This window comes from Acinonyx jubatus, chromosome A2 (genome assembly GCF_027475565.1).
Source record: "Acinonyx jubatus isolate Ajub_Pintada_27869175 chromosome A2, VMU_Ajub_asm_v1.0, whole genome shotgun sequence".
Classification (NCBI taxonomy): domain Eukaryota; kingdom Metazoa; phylum Chordata; class Mammalia; order Carnivora; family Felidae; genus Acinonyx; species Acinonyx jubatus.
In genome coordinates, this window is record NC_069383.1 from 37,591,482 (window position 1) to 37,609,404 (window position 17,923).

General features: G+C 37.5%; 1 protein-coding gene across 6 annotated transcripts in view; it reads right to left on the reverse strand.

Annotated features, from left to right (window-relative positions):
• Positions 1-475: 475 nt before the first annotated feature.
• ZNF277 (zinc finger protein 277) overlaps positions 476-17,923 on the reverse strand; it is a 111,037-nt gene continuing 93,589 nt past the window's right edge. For 5 of the 6 annotated variants that reach the window (XM_053218207.1, XM_053218205.1, XM_053218209.1 and 2 more), the window contains 7 exons: positions 15,398-15,508; positions 13,596-13,728; positions 6,632-6,729; positions 5,395-5,491; positions 3,626-3,668; positions 2,493-2,667; positions 476-800 (listed from right to left, as the gene is read on the reverse strand). In XM_053218207.1, the coding sequence (XP_053074182.1) occupies positions 614-800; positions 2,493-2,667; positions 3,626-3,668; positions 5,395-5,491; positions 6,632-6,729; positions 13,596-13,728; positions 15,398-15,508 (844 nt within the window). In that variant the 3' untranslated portion in view covers positions 476-613. The remainder of the gene's footprint in view (positions 801-2,492; positions 2,668-3,625; positions 3,669-5,394; positions 5,492-6,631; positions 6,730-13,595; positions 13,729-15,397; positions 15,509-17,923) is intronic. The other variant, XM_027075299.2, reaches the window with a different exon arrangement.

A 17,923-nucleotide genomic window follows, 5' to 3' on the forward strand; every position in this document is an offset into this window, starting at 1 on the left:
GGAACTTTCTAAGAATCCACTGGCTGACAATACCTGAGTGGACTGTCAATTCTCACATCCCTAAAACTGGTACATGGATATTACGTGCCTGGTGTGATACAACAGGGATAGTACTTCTTATAAATTATCCTTGACAAAAAATAATTTTGAACACAAATTTACTGGAACTTCTTACATCTACCAGTCTACAGGAGAATGGGTGATAGAGGAAAAAAAACTTTATCAATAATTTGAACACTTCATTTGTGATTTGCATGTCTTCCTTATTAAAAAAAAATTTTTTTAAAGTAATCTCTGCATCCAACATGGGGCTAAAACTCATGACCTTGCGATCAAGAGTCACATGCTCCACCAACTGAGCCAACTAGGCACCCCACATGTCCTCCTTATTATAGATAACCTAGTCTAATGAAATGAGATCATTTATAATGATTACATAGTAAAACGTTATAGCCAAAATACAAAAAGTCCTCACTTTATTTTTTAAAAAGTACTTTTGAAAAATTTTATTTCACCAGGGTCTAATCCTTTGCTGATGTTCAAATTTAAACAATTTTTCTGAGTCTGTCTCATAAGCGAAAAACATGAAAAGTTGCTTCTGTGGCATTTTCTTCTAGTTTTTCAAGCCCTCATGTAGTAGCAACTGGTTCAAAATACTGGTTTGTTTCAAAGCATGCAGTTTAGATGTATCTTCGCTGATGATGGTGATATTTCCATTTTGTTCCTGAGCTGTCAGGTCACTTTCACTGTCAGACAGTGTACATAGTAGAATATCGTTTTCATAGGTTGGAAAATAATACCTGAAAACAACCAAAGACATGTTGAATAAATCCAGAAAAGTTTCTAGGCAAATGAACATACATGTTACTATAATTCTGCCAGGTTTCTTTGTCAACAGTTTCAACAGCATTTTGCAAAGGTGGTATGGGGAAATAACTTGTGAATTACTTTTACTTTGACCTCTACTGGATGACATCATTCTTGCTAGTATCCTTGCTAGCTGCCCATTTGGCCTGTGCTTCATATTCCACAGAAACTCACTACCTGAAAAGGCAGCTTACTCTAGAACCGAGCAGCTCTAGTTGCTAGGGATATCTCCACAGATAAGGCTAAAAATGACAACCCTTTCATTTTTACTCTAAGTCCCAGTTCCTCCCTAGAGGTTAACAAAATTCAAATATGGCTACTCTTTCGTACATTAATCCTTCATATATCTGATGAAAACAATTTCCCTTGAGAGTGTGTGTGTGTGTGTGTGTGTGTGTGTGTCCTTCCCAACCTAATCATTACTGGTTCCTTCATTCTAGGTGAACAAAAATCAAACATCTACAGAATTTTAAGTCTATTATTCTGGTTCCTTTTCTGGACACATTTAGGAGTTAGCTCTGGTGTATCTCTAAAGATTTCAACTTACTTAATGAGAATTATAGGAACAGGGTCTCAGGTCAATCCAGAAATGACTTTCACAAATCTAGGATTTTTTAAAGATGAAAATCTAGCGCTTTTCGGCTAGTGTTCGGGGGCAGGGGTGGAGTGGGGAGGGGGTGGTGGTGCAGATTTAACATTCTCTGAGAGGAACCTCCAGGTAGCTAGAACCCTATAACCTCTCAGAGGTTCCCTCAGCTGAGGTTGTCCAGACTGATATGAGGACCAGCCCAGAAGGCTGAACTGGCAAAGGATACCTGGCAGTCTGATACCACCTACAGAGGTATAGATCTGTGGGCCAACTGCTTGACATTTATAAAGTACTGAGATGCAAAGTATATACCAGAAGCCCTAATAGTTGGATGTTCTTCGACACAGTAATGTTATTTCTAGGAGCTTATCTAAATGAAAAATTAGATCAGCGTGCAAAAATGCAGGCGTATGGATAGTCATCGTGTTACTATTTATAAGAACAAAATGCAAGAAGTAATCTCACTATCTAACAAATTAGGTAGATCTAGTGAATGGGATATTTGGCAACCCTAAAAAATGATGCAATAGATGTATATGGGTATAGAAAAATGCTTACAACATTCTCTTAACATAATTTTAAAAATTGATACTTCTATATCTACATCTTTATCTATCTTCATACCACAAAATCTGAAATAGTTGGTTACATTTATAAAAGGGGGATTACTTTAAAAATCAGGTTTAAAATATATATTTTTTAATGTTTATTTATTTTTGAAAGAGAGAGACAGAGTGCGAGTGGGAGAAGGGCAGAGGGAAAGGGAGACACAGAATCTGAAACAGGCTCCAGACTGAGCTGTTAGCACAGAGCTTGATGCGGGGCTCGAACTCACAGACCACAAGATCGTGACCTGAGCTGAAGTCGGACTCTTAACTGACTGAGCCACCCAGGCGCCCCTTAAAAATAAGGTTTTTGAAAATTTTTACTTTTTACAATAAACATACGTTTCTCTTTTATTTAACTGAATAAAGGAACAAATAAGGGCTATGGAGCAAAGAAGTACTGAAAACATAGGACATTAAGGATTACTCACTCTGGTTGATCCCATATCTTTCTTTCAGGAAGCAGTGATGTATGTTTAGTCTCTTCCATGTGAGTCCTTAACTCTGCTTTGGACTTGAATTTCACATGGCAACTATAACATCTACATTGGTGAATTTGCCTTCGAATGAAATTGACCAATTTTACTTGCTGATAGAAATTCAATCCTGAAAATGACAGTTTACAGAATCACTAGACAACTGGTCAGACCCATTTTTGCAAAAGAGCCACTTCCCTTTATTACCCAACCTGAAGAGGCAGTACAATTGTAAAGCGTAATAATAGATACCAAATAACAACAGCCAATACTTATATAGGGCTTATGTGCTAAGCACTGTTCTAATCATTTCCCATGTATTAATTAATACATTTAATTCTTGAAAAACTCTACCACATAGGTAGTACTACCATGTCCACATTATGTGTTAGGAAACTGTCCACAGCTACACAGTTTGTAAGTGGTTGAGGTAGGATTTGACATACATACGTATCTGTAAGGACAGCAAAGTAATGTAACACTTTCCAGAGTCTAGGAAAATAGTCAGTGAGCTGAGGTGTGGGAGGTAAACTTTCTAATCTTTGAGCCATTAGCAAGTCAGTAATTTACATCTTTATGCCCCTAATCTTTCTATCACAGTGACACTGAGAATGATGCAATTGGGTACATCTGTCTATGGTAAATAATCTAGCTACACTGTCAAACAGTGCAGTAGGTGTTTTGTATACATTCTCCACTCCCTGTAACAGTCTGTTGACCTGAGGCCTTATGTCACACAGCCATTAAGGGCTGGGGCTGGAATCTGAGCTCTGACTTCAAAATCCATGGTCTTCCCATCAGCCCCTTCCACTTTATGAAAGATACTAACCATTAACTTGTGTTTTATTTGAAGCATATTCATATATGTAGGAAAGAAGGAAGACCATATGAAACCAAAAACCATATTTGAACGTTACAGTTCAAAATGGTTGTGAATCACTGCTTCAGGCAGTCCTGCTGAGACCATCTGTGGAGAGACACATTTTGGCTGTGCACTCCCCAATCACGACTACTGAACGCAGGCATCGTTTACAGAATAGTGTATAAAAATGCAGCATCATGGAAAACAACTTCTGAATCAAACTTACCAAGTTCTGACTTTATTTTGAGGAGATCAAAATCGTGTGCTTCCTAAAAAAAGGAATGAATATCTGTGAGTATATAAATTATTTAATCTTTCAGGCTGAAGTTATAAACAGACAGCTTATTCATAGGAGTTTGAACACTGCTGAAACTCAGTCTCAGTTCATCATCTTCTGCTTCTGAAGTAGTCGAAATGTAACTGTTTCCCTCCCCACATCCAACTACTTTTTAAAGCACAGTCCAAACAAGTCATGCCAATCAGCTAAAACATTTTAATTATTCACAGTTTGTATCTACAGTTTTCACAATTTACTATGTATGCATTCTGCAGTCTGACAAAAGTGTCCCCAGTCTCTAGTAAGACGTGGCCCTACTTACCATACTGTGCGCCTGGACTCGAATTATGGATATAGGTCCTTTGCTACACAAGCAGATAGGTGATTTTGCAAATCTGCTTTTCATTTTATGCTGTCAAGTACACTGCTTAATGCAAATTTCTCTTCACTCACATCTTCCCACAAATTACATTTCTTTTGATTTTTACAATGCAGACTTATTTTATTCTGTTCCACTCCTGCAATCGTCCATCTGGGTAAATGTTTGAACTTAAAAGCTTACAGAGAATAAAGACCATCTAACTCCCTGTGAAGGCATTTAGTGTCACATCAGAGGCAGGATGATTAGGAACACCATTGACTCTTTATCTCCGAAAGTGACTGAGCAGAGGCCGTGGACACGGGTCAAGGGTGTTGCAAAGGGAATTCCTACACAGGGTGGGGGGCTGAGTTCAGTTCAAAGATTTTAGGATATTATGAATTAATTTTAAATACTAGAAACTATACACACAATACTATCAGCAACCTGTTTCAGAGAAAATTACTCTCTGCTTTCATAGGGTAAATGCTCGTGGCCTTTTGAATACCTTCTAAGTTCTTACTTTACGGAATTGAGAACAGTGCGTCTGAATGAGAGTGGGGAGAAGGTGGGTGAAACAGGATGCTCTGCGTCACGGTTGGCAGAGACGGCCGGGGGAGGGTAGGGAGAGCATATGAGAATCATCCGGCAATATTTTTCTATTATAATCACCCCTCTGCCCCCAAGCTGCGCTACCGTCCTGAATCATTAGATGTCCCCCTTCCCACCCCCACTGTGCAGCTTAGTATCAGAGGTGTTGGGAGTGTGTCGTCTCTCAGATACACTGGCATGAAAAAAAGGTTTAGAATTATTACCTTCAAGCTTAATTGTAACATAAAAATGGCATCCAGAAAAGAACACACAGGCTGGGAACGCCCTCACATTTCTTCCCTCCAAATTGTTGTAACTGAAGGAGCTGCACAGCCACACCATGCACCCTCTCTGCCGGTGTCCCCCATTTCATCAAGGGCTTTGTGAAGGGCAACCTTCTCCCTTCTGCTCTCCTTACCAGCACAGGAAGCAGTGGAAAAAGACTTAGAACCTGTTTATATCTTGAGCACTGTTAATCATGGATACAGGTCCTGCATTCTAAATGGGAATTATCTACAAAGATCTGAGAGGAAGGACAGCACGAATAGTCTGCGAACTCCTATGCTGACCTTTCACATAGGTCCAGTGCCCTGTACTCAACTGTCCTGAGTTCTGGTTCTCCTTGACGGATCTGGCGGTCTCTCGTTTTGCTTATCGCATTTTTAGGAACAGGATGACAGAAATTAAACATAGAAGCTGATAAGACTGCTACTGCTATCAGCCACCTTGCCAGAAGAAAACAAAATTCAGACGAATACAAGCATCTTACCTCCATGTGGACACATAATTTCTCAATTGTTTCTGCTTGCTTTTCACAAAATAGGCAGACAGCAGAGTCAGGGCGCTCTTCCCAATCAGACCAGTCGCTGTGTTAAAAAAGAAAATAGTAAATACGGAGATTCCCCTCACACAGTCACTTGGTATTACTTTCTCCTCCCTAGGAAACCCTGCCAATCTCTTTCAACTCTGACATCGCTGTAAAGATTGTCACATCATATTATGACTTTTTGATACAGCTTTTGAAATTCAGAGCAGCACCATGAAATTAATATAAATAGCGAACAGGTGCTGCTCCATTTTCTTCTATCTGCTTCTCTTCTGAGCAGCTATTTCACTGCAGAATCAGGATAATGTCTTTCTGACACAGCCAGGTTTAATTTGCAAAGGAGGCCTATCAGAGATGCGATGCTCTCTCTCATTAGCCACAACCACTAAGTACACATGCTGTGAAGTGTAAGGCTGGGAGTATGTCTCTGCATGACAAACGGTGTGTTTTAAAACGCAAATCGTATATCCTTCATGTGAGAAATGCTGATCATTCAAATGGGACAAGTGTTAAATCTGGTGGTAGACAGAGAAGTTAAAAATCATACAGGACCCATTTTACCTACCATTCCTGCCGACCCACCACCCCCTGCATTTATTTTTGGAGATACTGCCAACTTCTTCTCATTCCTGAGCCTGGAAAACTGAAATTCCAGGAGAGAAAAAAAGGCCAAACGGCTTTGAAGGAAAAGCGGATGAGTAACAGGGAATCCTTTTAGGTTGAAAAACACACGTCTCAAGGCTGTAACTCCAAGGAAAGGAGCTGTGAGTTTCCAGTGACTCGAGTTTTCAGTGACTCAATGGGATGAACATGGAACAAGGTGAACTTCACTTCCATTATATTCTCTAATCATATCACTTCAAGGTCTGGGCACCAACCAAGTGAGCAAAACACCAATAGAAGGTATTTTTCTCTGCACTATATTTTACCTGTGTGCCCAATTAACAGTTTTAAAGGCAAAAAACTATTTAGTTAGAGTGACAGTCGCTTTAATGATTTTTATGCTGAAGTTACTTTGAATTCAAGTTTTTGCACTAATACATGGAAGGATGGATGGCTTAAAAAGAAAGTCTTTTTTATTTCTATTCTCTCTTCAGAATGATCATTTTAAACTAACTGAAGAAATGTTTTCCTACTCTTAAAACAACCACAATTAATTAGCAGCAGTAACAAGTCTTACTCTTCCTGATGGTCTAGCAACTCCCGATCATCTTCCAACTGAACTTCCTCCCACGATTTTCCAAGTTCCTTTGTGGGAAGAACAGAAGGATTAGAGAGCTGGAAGAAGCAGGGTGAAGAGGAGAAAGGAGAGAGAAAATAGACACAGAACTTAAAAAAAAAAAAACCATAAAAAAAACCCCACAGAAATTCATACTCGGTGGTCTTAAATCAATACACGTAGGATTTATTAAAACAGTTATTTCGGTGACAAGGAAGGATGTATCCTAAAACATTTTTAATGTTTTTCTTTTTGGAGAAGCAGCAGTATTTTTTCAATCAAATTCCTTTCTCTTAAATGTAAACCAAGATTTCTTAACCCTGGATGTACATTAGAATCTCTTGGGGATCTTTTTAGAAATCCAAAAATATCTCTGGATGGGGACCCTGAAACACTGTCCTAGCTGGACTGTTTCTCCTTGAGGTCCCCTACAGTCTATTTTTCAAACAGCAGCACAGTGATCTTTCTAAAGGACACTTCCCTGTTTGTATAAACCCTCCCATGGCTTCTTAACTACATGGAGGACAAAATTCAGAGGCCTTACCATGGCTTGTAAGATCTCCACGTTCTGCCCTGGCTCCTTCTCCATCCCTTAGGGCCCACCACTTTTTCTCTGGCTCAGTTTGCTCCAGACACATCAGTCTTTTTGCTTGAACACATCAGGCTCACCTCTACCCAGGTCCTGTACATGTTGTATTCTCTGTCTGAACACTGCTCTCTCACATAACTGCAGGGTTCAGTCATTCTGGCATCTGCTTAAATGTCACCATCTCTTTTTCTGACTACTCTGTTAAAACTACACCCCTTCTCCAAGTTACTTTTTATTCCCCTATTATGTTTTTTATTTTCGTTAAAGCATTGATCACTACCTGAAATCAAGTTTGTGTTATCTATTTGTTCTCTTATTCGCTATTCGTTTTTTCCACCAGAATGCCCATGAGGACATGGACTTTGTTCACTGTTACATTTCCAGACCCAGGCATACAGTAAGTACTAGAAAGTATTTTTTAAATTAAATTATAACTGAAAAAATCTAACAATTCAATGCCAATTTAGATTCTATCTCAAAAGGTTTTTGTAAGGTGATTAAATAAATTAGTTAATGTATGGGTATACCTCAGAAATATTGTAGGTTTGGTTCCAGAGCATCAATATAAGGCAAGTCAAATGAACATTTGGTTTCCTAGTGCATATAAAAGTTATGCTTATATTATACTGTAGTATTTTATGTGTGCAAGCATTTTATCTAAAAAAATAATGTACATACCTTACTTAAGTACTCTGAGAATTACCAAAATGTGACCCCAAGACAGGAAGTGAGCAAATGCTGTTGAAAAAATGGTGCTGATAGACTTGCTCAAAACAAAGTGGCCACAAATCTTCAATCTGTAAAAAATGCCTGTCTGCAAAGTGCAATAAAACAAAGAACGCCTGGATATAAATACATGGTACCAGGCAACAGTAAGTACTCAAGTATTTACTCAAATCTCTTTTATTTCTCACAGTTCATGGAGAAGCTCTACCCATTTAGGGCTGTGTCTGGCAAATTGAGTCATAGTTTCAGCAAAACTTTATGGAGCGTTGAGTAGAAATCATTTCTTTTGGCCCAACCATTTCTCTTTTCTATTCTTGAGTCATTCTCTGGTCTTTTCTTCTCTCTCCATCCAATTTTCCCACTATGCCATGCAAAAGCAGAGAGTACATTAAAGAGGGATGTAGGAACAATAATGGACACCTTTTCAAGCAGCTAAACTATGGTTACAGTCAAGATTGACCTGACCTGCCACAAATACAGACATCCTTGATAGATATTCCTCCTTTGGAAAAAAATAACCAAAATTTACTCTCAGTTATGAATATTTTTTTCTCTAAAAAGGTATTCATTTAACCAAAAACAAAGAACTATAAGGTCCATTATGATTTAGGAAAAAAGAAAATCTATCATTCATCAACTTAATGAGAGGTTTTGAAGCTGTCATTATCTATCAGCTAAATGATGCATAAACTCAGACACGCAGAGATTTACCATAATGTCATTAGAGATATTTAATTTGGAGTCTATAATGTATTTCCCAGAGTTGTCACGAAATGTCTGAACCTCATTATGGACACCAAGAATGGCCTCAAAACTGCCAATGGGATCTTTGTTAGTTGGAATTTTTGGTGATGAATTAAATCTTTCATGGATTACTTGGTCTCTCCGGACTTGTACTTTAAGGTCATTGCTGCAAGATATTAATTCAAGGAAGGGCCATCTATTACCATTTTCAGTGATATGGGCAAATGTTGTTGATCAATAAATGTTTTAGCCAAAGAGACATAAAATATCTTTCAGTATCAAACTTCCAAACTGAAAGCATTATTGTGCAATTTTCTCAGTATTTGGTAGAACACGTAGGAATTTTTCTAGGCAATACAGCACTGTTTACCATTTGAGAGGAAAATGGAACTCCGTGATCATTAGTGTAGTAGGTAACAGTGATTTGCAGGTGACATTGGCCCAGACTTTCCTAGAATGCTCTGCCATGTACAGTCGAATATATATAGTTTATTATAGGAATAAGACCCAAAAAGAAGAAAAAAAAAAAACAAAACAGAGCACAGAACTCCCTAATTAAGATTCTGTGCCTGCTAATGAATCATGTTAGGAAAGCAAAGAATTAAAAAAAAAACAAAGTTTGGAAGGCATGTCAGTAAAGATGTTCAGAACACCCCCTCAACCTCCTGCATCAGATGGTTTATGATCAATGAGAGGGTGGACAAGAAAAACAAAAAAAAAAATCCTCTTCACCCAGCACCCCCACCGCTCCACACACAAACTTCTATGCACTTACACAAAAAACCCATCATAAACAGAGAAAGAGGTGTCTTAAATGTTAATAATTTCAGTAGAGAGAACTATACCAAAACTATGAAAACAGGTTAAGAGCACAATTCTGTTACAAATGGCTCTGTATATTTTAAGAATAAAAAAATAGAAATCAAAAAACGATAAAGCCACAGCAAAAACAGTTTCCTTTAGGAAAATTCAGGGCTTGAAACAGGAGTACCTTAGGAATAGGCAGCTGAAGGCTCAATGATGATGTACACAGTTCATTTCCCTCTGAGGCAGGGGAATCTGAATGTGAAACTGCCTGTGAAATTGTCCCCTTGGCCATCCCCCCAGCCATTGAGCCCTTTTGTTTGTGAGAGAACAAAGAAAGAACCCGTAAGTAGGTAATCCAGAATATGCACAGGGACTTTTTATGTATTTGCAAGTCTGTTATTATTAAAAAACGGATATGAATTATTAAACATGGAAATCATCTCACCTAAGGAAGAAAAATGTATCTGTCAATTTGCTGAGCTCAGAGGAGAGCCAAAACCAGCCTCTGTCCTTAGCTCTCTCACCTTTGATGACTATCAGAGGGCATCTTGCCAGGAATATCCTGGATGCTGCCAGCACTGCTGGCCTGGAGATTCTGTTTGGAGCGGAGGTGAGCAACTCTGTGGGCCCATGACTCAATTACTGCATTAATGTGCTACAGGAGAGGTCCAAGCATTAACTTCATACACCCCATTCCGAGGTGCTGAAATTACGTGCTTACACGCCTGTCTCTCATACCAACCTTTAACTCTCTGGGAGTAGGGACTTAAATTAACCACCTTGTCCGTAATATTTTTCTTCCTCTTTCACCAGTGTCTGGTACCTGGAAGGCACTCAAATGTTTGTAGAATGTATAAAGCCAGTTAAAGTGACTCTTACAGGGAAGAGGATGTGAGAAATGGGTATGCAGACCCTGACGACTAATAACAATAGTTCTTCTCTTTTTGGCCCACTTTCCTCAGTCATGTAAGCCTCTTCCCTCAGAGGAATACACAGTGAATGTCTCTCAGGATTGTTTTTCCCATCTTTGAAAATAAAGCAACGTCATTATTCATTGCTTAAACTCTTAGAAGAATTCATTCTTCATATTAAATATTTTTATGAAATATTAAATATTTTCAGTAATGAGGTCTAAAAGAAAACTAAAAGGATGCTGAGAAATCTCTGGGCCTCATTTTTCTCTAACTACACATTATTAATATTGGGAACAGTTGTTTATATACTCGTTCTATTTGTTATGATGCCTTTTATTTACTACAATACTCAGGATATTATTAAGGTTGATACTTCTGGTAAGCAATTCTCTATGTTAGGACACTTCTACATCTTTAGAGACTTTACTAGCTTCTTCAGTCATTTTTTTTTTTTTTTAATTTTAAAAAAATTATTTATTTGCTTTTTTGAGAGAGAGAGAGAGTGTGAGTGTGGGAGGGGCAGAGAGAGAGGAAGACACAGAATCCGAAGCAGGCTCCAGGCTCTGAGCTGTCAGTACACAGCCTGATGCGGGGCTTGAACTCACAAATGGTGAGATCATGGCCTGAGCTGAAGTCGGATGCTTAACCTACTGAGCCACCCAGGCGCCCCTTCTTCAATCCTTTTCTGAGTTAAGTTTACATCATTCCAAAATGCTACAGCTAATCATAACATATTTTAGGTTTTGTGTAAAAAAAATTTTTTTAATGTATGTTTATTTTTGAGAGAGACAGAGAGCAAGCAGGGCAGGGGCAGAGAGAAAGGGAGACATAGAAACTGAAGCAGGCTCCAGGCTCTGAGCTGTCAGCAGAGGGCTTGAACTCACAAACCATGAGATCATGACCTGAACCCAAGTCAGAGGCTTCAGACTGAGCCACCAGGCACCCCTAGGTTTTATTTTTTTAAATCATTCTTATTATTGTGGGCTATTTACCTCAGTGGGAAAGTATATAGGGCTAAGAAGGCTAAGGTTGTGGGTCAGAGCCCTTGAGGAGCCTGTTGAAGTCAGCTTTTCTTTGACCTTGAATCACTTTCTAGTTTGGTACAAAAGAGAACAGGCAAGAAGGTGATCATTATGAGTTCATCACCATTACTTGACCAAAAACTCAACCAACAAAGTAAGAGGTAGGTACTAGGAAAAAGTATAAAATGGATATACAGAGAGGTTAAGTATTCTGTTCTAACTATGTGACCTTGGAAAAAGACCTGTGCCTAATCTCCTAATCTATAAAATGGTGATAAAGATAAAACCTGTGACATAGGGATATGCTTAAGAGTAAATGGCTTAATATAAATACCCAAGATGGTGTCGGGCACATATCAAGTACTCAAATGTTGCTAGTTAAAAGAAAAAAAATTACTGCTATTTATCACCATTTTTCTAAAGTGATTTAATTTTCATTTTATATATTATTAAAGTCTTTATATTCTCTTGAAACACTTCTCTTAGGCTATGATTCATGCCACATGACATCTGGGCAGTCAGTGGGCAGTAAAATCTAGCATGCTCATCTAGAGACAGCTGGTCCTTGTAGATAATTTCAGTTTTGACAGACACACTACTTGATGCCCAGAGAATAAAGTATCATACTTTTCTAAAAGTGCCACCAGAATTTGAGTGAGCAGTCCTTTTGAAGTCTCCTCTAAAAGGTAAATACCTCCAGCTATAGAATGTTCCGCTAGTCCCAAGGTCTTGAATATCATTTTAAAAGATCCCCAGAAGGAAGTACTGTTAAATTGCTTCCACAGCTTTCTGCAATAGGTGGTATTTCTTAGGGCTAACACTGAGGTCTACTCCCCATTGGACTGGGCTGGCCCTGAAGCAGCGTTTGTTCTAGGAATGAATGACTGATTTCTAGAGAAGATTGAAGGACTCAGAGGGTGCCTTTGCCTTTAGCTAGTTGTAAAACATTTGTAGCAGATCATGGCAACCTCTCGGAGTCAATCTTCAAACACATGTCAAACTTGCTTCTCAAGGGGAATTTTACTTTAACGCTATAAGGTTTAGTTAGAACAGACAAAAATTCCACCCTCCAGCAGAGAGTTCCACCATATTTCAGGATATGCTTGTTTCTGCCCAACAGATAAAATGGTTGATTATAATCAGTTATGCCTTCTGTGGCTACTGAGCTTGATTCTAATTTCCTATTGCAAGGAAAAAAATAATTTCCATTTGCCTAAGAAACATGTCGGAAAGAGAACTCTCTAGCTTTCTTCTAATTCCAGCAGAGAGTTCCTTAACTCCTTTCTTTAAACGAGTGGATCCTCTCCTTTGTAATGTACAGCCCCCCCCCCCCCAAATTCAGCAGACTAGGGCAGGGCGCTAGCACTCCCAGTCACTGTGTCATTCAGAATCCCCTCTCACATTTCCAAATACCCCCCCCAGTGACGCGTGCTGCACCAGCTGAATATGTTCTCTTAACCAAAAAGGTCAGCAAGTGGTTTTGAGGTTTCTAAGGAAGGAAAGCTTTTAATATATTTAAAATCCTCGACATGATAACTCCATTATTACGTTCTATTAGCCAAACAAATAAAAGTCCTCTTGCCTAGTGAAATGATTTGGTTTCTCTAAAATTTCCATCAAAGATATGCTGGCCAAGGAGGATGATATTTTTTTTTCTTTATGGGGAAGGGAAGATTTTTTTAAAGGGGAAAGAGGAAAGAGTAAAAGATTGTTTTTTTTAAAAGGGTTATCTAGCATAGCACACCTAGCACATCCAGCTGTCAAGAGATGTTTTTTTGTAGAGAATATAGTCTCTGGACTCAAGGTAATAGATAATATCACAAATGGGAGAGAATACGTGGATATCCAAGTACCTTATATCTATTATTACTTTTTTTTGTTCAAGATCACTATGAATCCTACAGGCATGACATTTTTACTGTGTAAAATTCTGGCAAATCAAAGACAAACCAAATCAAGTTGCGATTTATAAACTAACCATTTTAAAGCTAATCACTGCTTGAAAGTGTCCCTTGATTGCATTTTGACCTTTCTACTAATTGCTTGTTTAAATATTAGACAGCCCTTGGAAAGATATTTGTTCATGGAAATGCAAATTTTAAATTATGAAGAGAAAGGTTTACCAAATAATTGATGACATAAAATCGGTCATATTCTCTGTTCTTAGGATTGATCCTCCGATGCTGTTTTTTCCTCATATGATCTTTAAGCGTATTTTTGTCCCTGAAGGTCTTCTCACAGTATAAGCACTGCAGGCTAAAAGAAATGCACAAACATTGACAGATTACACAAGTCTCTTGGATAGTTGCTGCAATAGCCCTTTATTATTAAGTCTTATGATTACTCATTTTAGGTCACAAAGAATCTTCAACTGGGATATGACATCCTTGTTGGAACCCTCTCACTTTATTTCTTTAACTTTGTGGGATGCATGCGTGGTTTATTTTGTAGTTGGCTAAGTTAGCCAACTTGGCTATGCAGTTCAAACTGTGACAAAGATAGCTAAGATCCAAAAATTATTTTAGTGTTTTCTAATCAAATGATCTCTTCTAAAAATGAAAACATAGGCATGTTCTTCAAATAATTATGCTGATTGATAACTAGCATTGGTTGCCTCCATTGAGTACAACAAATTAGCCCATGCGTAGATTTGCAAGGGTTAATTCCTACTTCCAGTACATATTTAACTATGGGACTTGGTCAAGTTACTTGCCCTCTCTGTTGTCATTCATTTTCTACTGAAAATGAACAGATTGCTAGTAAAATATCTTCCTCATCCTACGTCTGACAGTTCATATGGCCTGTAACTTCTCCCTAGCAGTCTAGTGAGAGTTCTATTTCTTGGAGTCACACAGGTTATGTCTAATCTTCCTTGCACATGAAAACTCTCAAATGACTGAAATCAGTTCAGATTTTGAATTCTTGTGTCATCACTACTAAACACTCTTTTAACCATTTCTTGTGTCACAGAAATAACTATAGTTTATGGGATAAATAAACTAACTAGGGATATTCATTATGCTAATCTTGCTAGAAAATACATCTAGTATTATTTTATAAATGAAGGATCATTTAATATGAGTGAAAAGACTTGTTGTAGTGGAGTGCTGGTACCAGAATTTGAATTCAGAACTTTTAATAACAGATCTGTGTCAATTAATACATTTTTCTTAATGTTATTGATTCAAATATTGTGGGCTGAGATTTTATTTGAAAACAAAACCCCAAAACCAAAAAAACCTAGGTTGTGAGAGAAAAATATTGGGCCCTGTTCTAGAAAGAAAAGTAGATAGATTTTTGAAAGCCATTTTAGTGACCCATAGAATTTCTTCCTTACTTTAACAAGCTAAGCTCTAGATACCCATGGTCACCAGAATATGACCTTAGGAAAAGTGGAGTGTTATGATATATAAATGTGAATACATACTAAAAGGTAAAAGAATGGATATAGTACATTATGTCTGATATAAAGCTGAGTAACATACAATTTGACAATATGTTTACTAAATATGTGAAAACTTATACTGTAAAGCAAAAGAATTACGAATACAAAATTAAAAAATGGGGAGATACTAGTGAGGAGATACATATAAAGATTCAAGGAAATTTATAATGTTTTATTTCTTTGGTTGGATGGAGAGAATACTCTTCTACCCTATATACTTTTTTGTGGTATGTACATTGTTTGGTATATATGATACTTTTATTTAAAAAATGGTAAAAGGCAATATGATCTAGACAAAATGAACAACACTGTGATGCAAAACGTGAACTTTTCCAACATGAGAAATGAGAAAAGTCCATTTTGTTAATTACTTCTTTTAGATTAATTTTTAAAAATTCCCAACAGACATTTAAAAAAATTCCCAACAGAATTGAAAATTAAAATAACTGCAGGATGTTTCATGGAAAAAAAAATACTTACTTGTCAAGCTTTTTCTGTAATGTGCACAGAAATTCATTGCAGTTTACAATGTTGTCTGGCAAGCCAATGTTGAAAGCATGTTCTCTGGCCATGTGGTTCAAAAGAACAGATCTAGGAAGAAATATGAGCAATTTATACTATTTATAAATCATCTAGTAAAAAATCAGATCAGGAACAGCATTTTCAAAATGATAACACTAATCAGAAGTACATGCAAAGGTTAAACACTACAATACACTTTTGGGCTATGAAACAGTGATATGTTATAAAGTATTTAAGTACACATATAATCACATGAATTCTTTGTAAAGTGAGTCCAAATTTGTTCCATTATTTGCCAGTAGACAGGAATATACTCTATGTATGAATTAGTTTTCTCTCCTTTAAGTGAAAAAAAACGTGTTTGCTGACTTTTCCAACTTATCATGGGAGGAGGAAGAGACAACTGCCAAAGGGAAATATGTCCTGCTATGCATGTCCTGGAATCAGAGACATTTAACTCACTATTGGACAGAGATCTGGAACCCACCATTCACACATCAAGTATATGCAAGGGTTTTGACACACTGAATACACAGTCACCAGGCTGTTGAATAGTTTATGTGGAAAAGGAAAATTTTATGTAAATTTATCTAAGTTTTAGATAGCAAAAATGCTTATGTGTAAAAATATGTTATTCTATTGGGCCATTATCATAACTTTATTTTTATGTATGTTTGTATGTGATCTCTACATCCAACATGGGGCTTGAACTCACGACACTGAGATCAAGAGTCACATGCTCTTCCAACTGAGCCAGCCAAGCACTCCCTTTATCACAACTTTAGTTCATAAAATAAAGGTGACAGTTTTGGGGAACTCATTAATACACAAACCATTGATAGACTATGCATACTGATACATTATACAGTTTATTTTATCTACTTTATTTAGACACTTAGCTGACCCAAAATAATTGTTTCTAGGATTATTATTTTTTTTCCTTTAGAAAATGAAATAAAGCATCCATCCCTATGAAAATGTTGTTGTTTTTTTTTTAACTATGTAGGGTCACATTTATTAATCTCATTGTTAATATGCTCTGTTTGTCTAAGTGCTTAACTATTGATAACTTTGAATAAAACTAGTATTTGGTGGAGTATTTCACAGTACCTTTTGGCACAGATTTTTCTCTATGCCAACTGACCTATATAAGAATCAAATCTTCATTAGTGATGTTCTAACATCAGTGTTTCAATCAAAACATTTTCTGAATTCTAGCAAGTACTTTATCTGTGTACCTATCCTCTCCTTTTCAGTGTTTTCCAGACAATAATGCTCAATAGAATAACATATTTTTACACATAAGCATTTTTGCTATGTAAAACTTAGATAAATTTACATAAAATTTTCCTTTTCCACATAACTTTGTGAGTTTGAGCCCCACATCGGGCTCTGTGTTGACAGCTCAGTGCCTGGGGCCTGCTTGGGATTCTGTGTCTCCCTTTTTCTGCTCTTCCTGTTCACATACAACACTCTCTCTCTCTCAAAAATAAACATAAAAAAAATTTTTTTTAATGTTAAAAAAAATGATGTACATTTGTAGGGGCACCTGGGTGGCTCAGTCATTTGAGTGATGGACTCGTGATTTCAGCTGAGGTCATGATCTCACGTTTTCATGAGTTCAAGCCCGCAGAGCCCACGTCAAGCCCGTGTTGTGCTCTGGCACCAGCAGCACAGAGTGTGCTTGGGACTCTCTCTCTCTCCCTCTCAAAATAAATATTTAAACATTAAAAAAGTTTAGAAAATGATGTACTTCTGTAAATATTAACTGTTGTATAATGAGAAATCTGTCTGGCCTTTGTCCTTGATTCCTGGCATAGAGCTTCTAAAACCCCAGGAACTTACTATTTGTTATGCTAAGGAGGCAACTCACCATAGGTCCCTAGCTAGCTTCAGAATGGGGGCTGGTCAACAGAAAGACTAACAATGTGATTAAAAGATTGAGATTCTGAGCCAGTCAGACCTCTAGAGACAGAAGGGGTCTGGAGACTGGAGATGGGAGCAATGTAGAGATTAAATTCAATGACTGAATCAATCAAGCTTATACAATGAAGCCTCATTAAAAACTCTGGGCACCAAAGCTCAGTGAAGATTCCTGGTTGGTGAATACCTTGATGAGCTGGGTGGGTGATGTGTCTTGATTCCTTGAGGAAAGGGCATAGAAATTCTGAGTTCAGGACCCTACCAGATTTTGCCCTATACATTTCTTCATTTGGCTGTTCCTGATCTCTTCACTTGGCTGTTCCTTTATAACAAAACTGCAATCCTAAGTATACCACTTTCTGAGGTTTGTGAGTCATTCCGGTAAATTACTGAACTATGCAAATTACTGGCGAGAATCTGAATTTTTAGCCAGTTGGTCAACTGAACTTGTGGCTGGTGTCTAAAGTAGAGGCAGTCTTGTTGGGAATGATGGATGCCCTTAAACCTGCAGAGTCTGATCCTAACTCTGGGCAGTTAATGTTAGAAATGAATTATAGAATG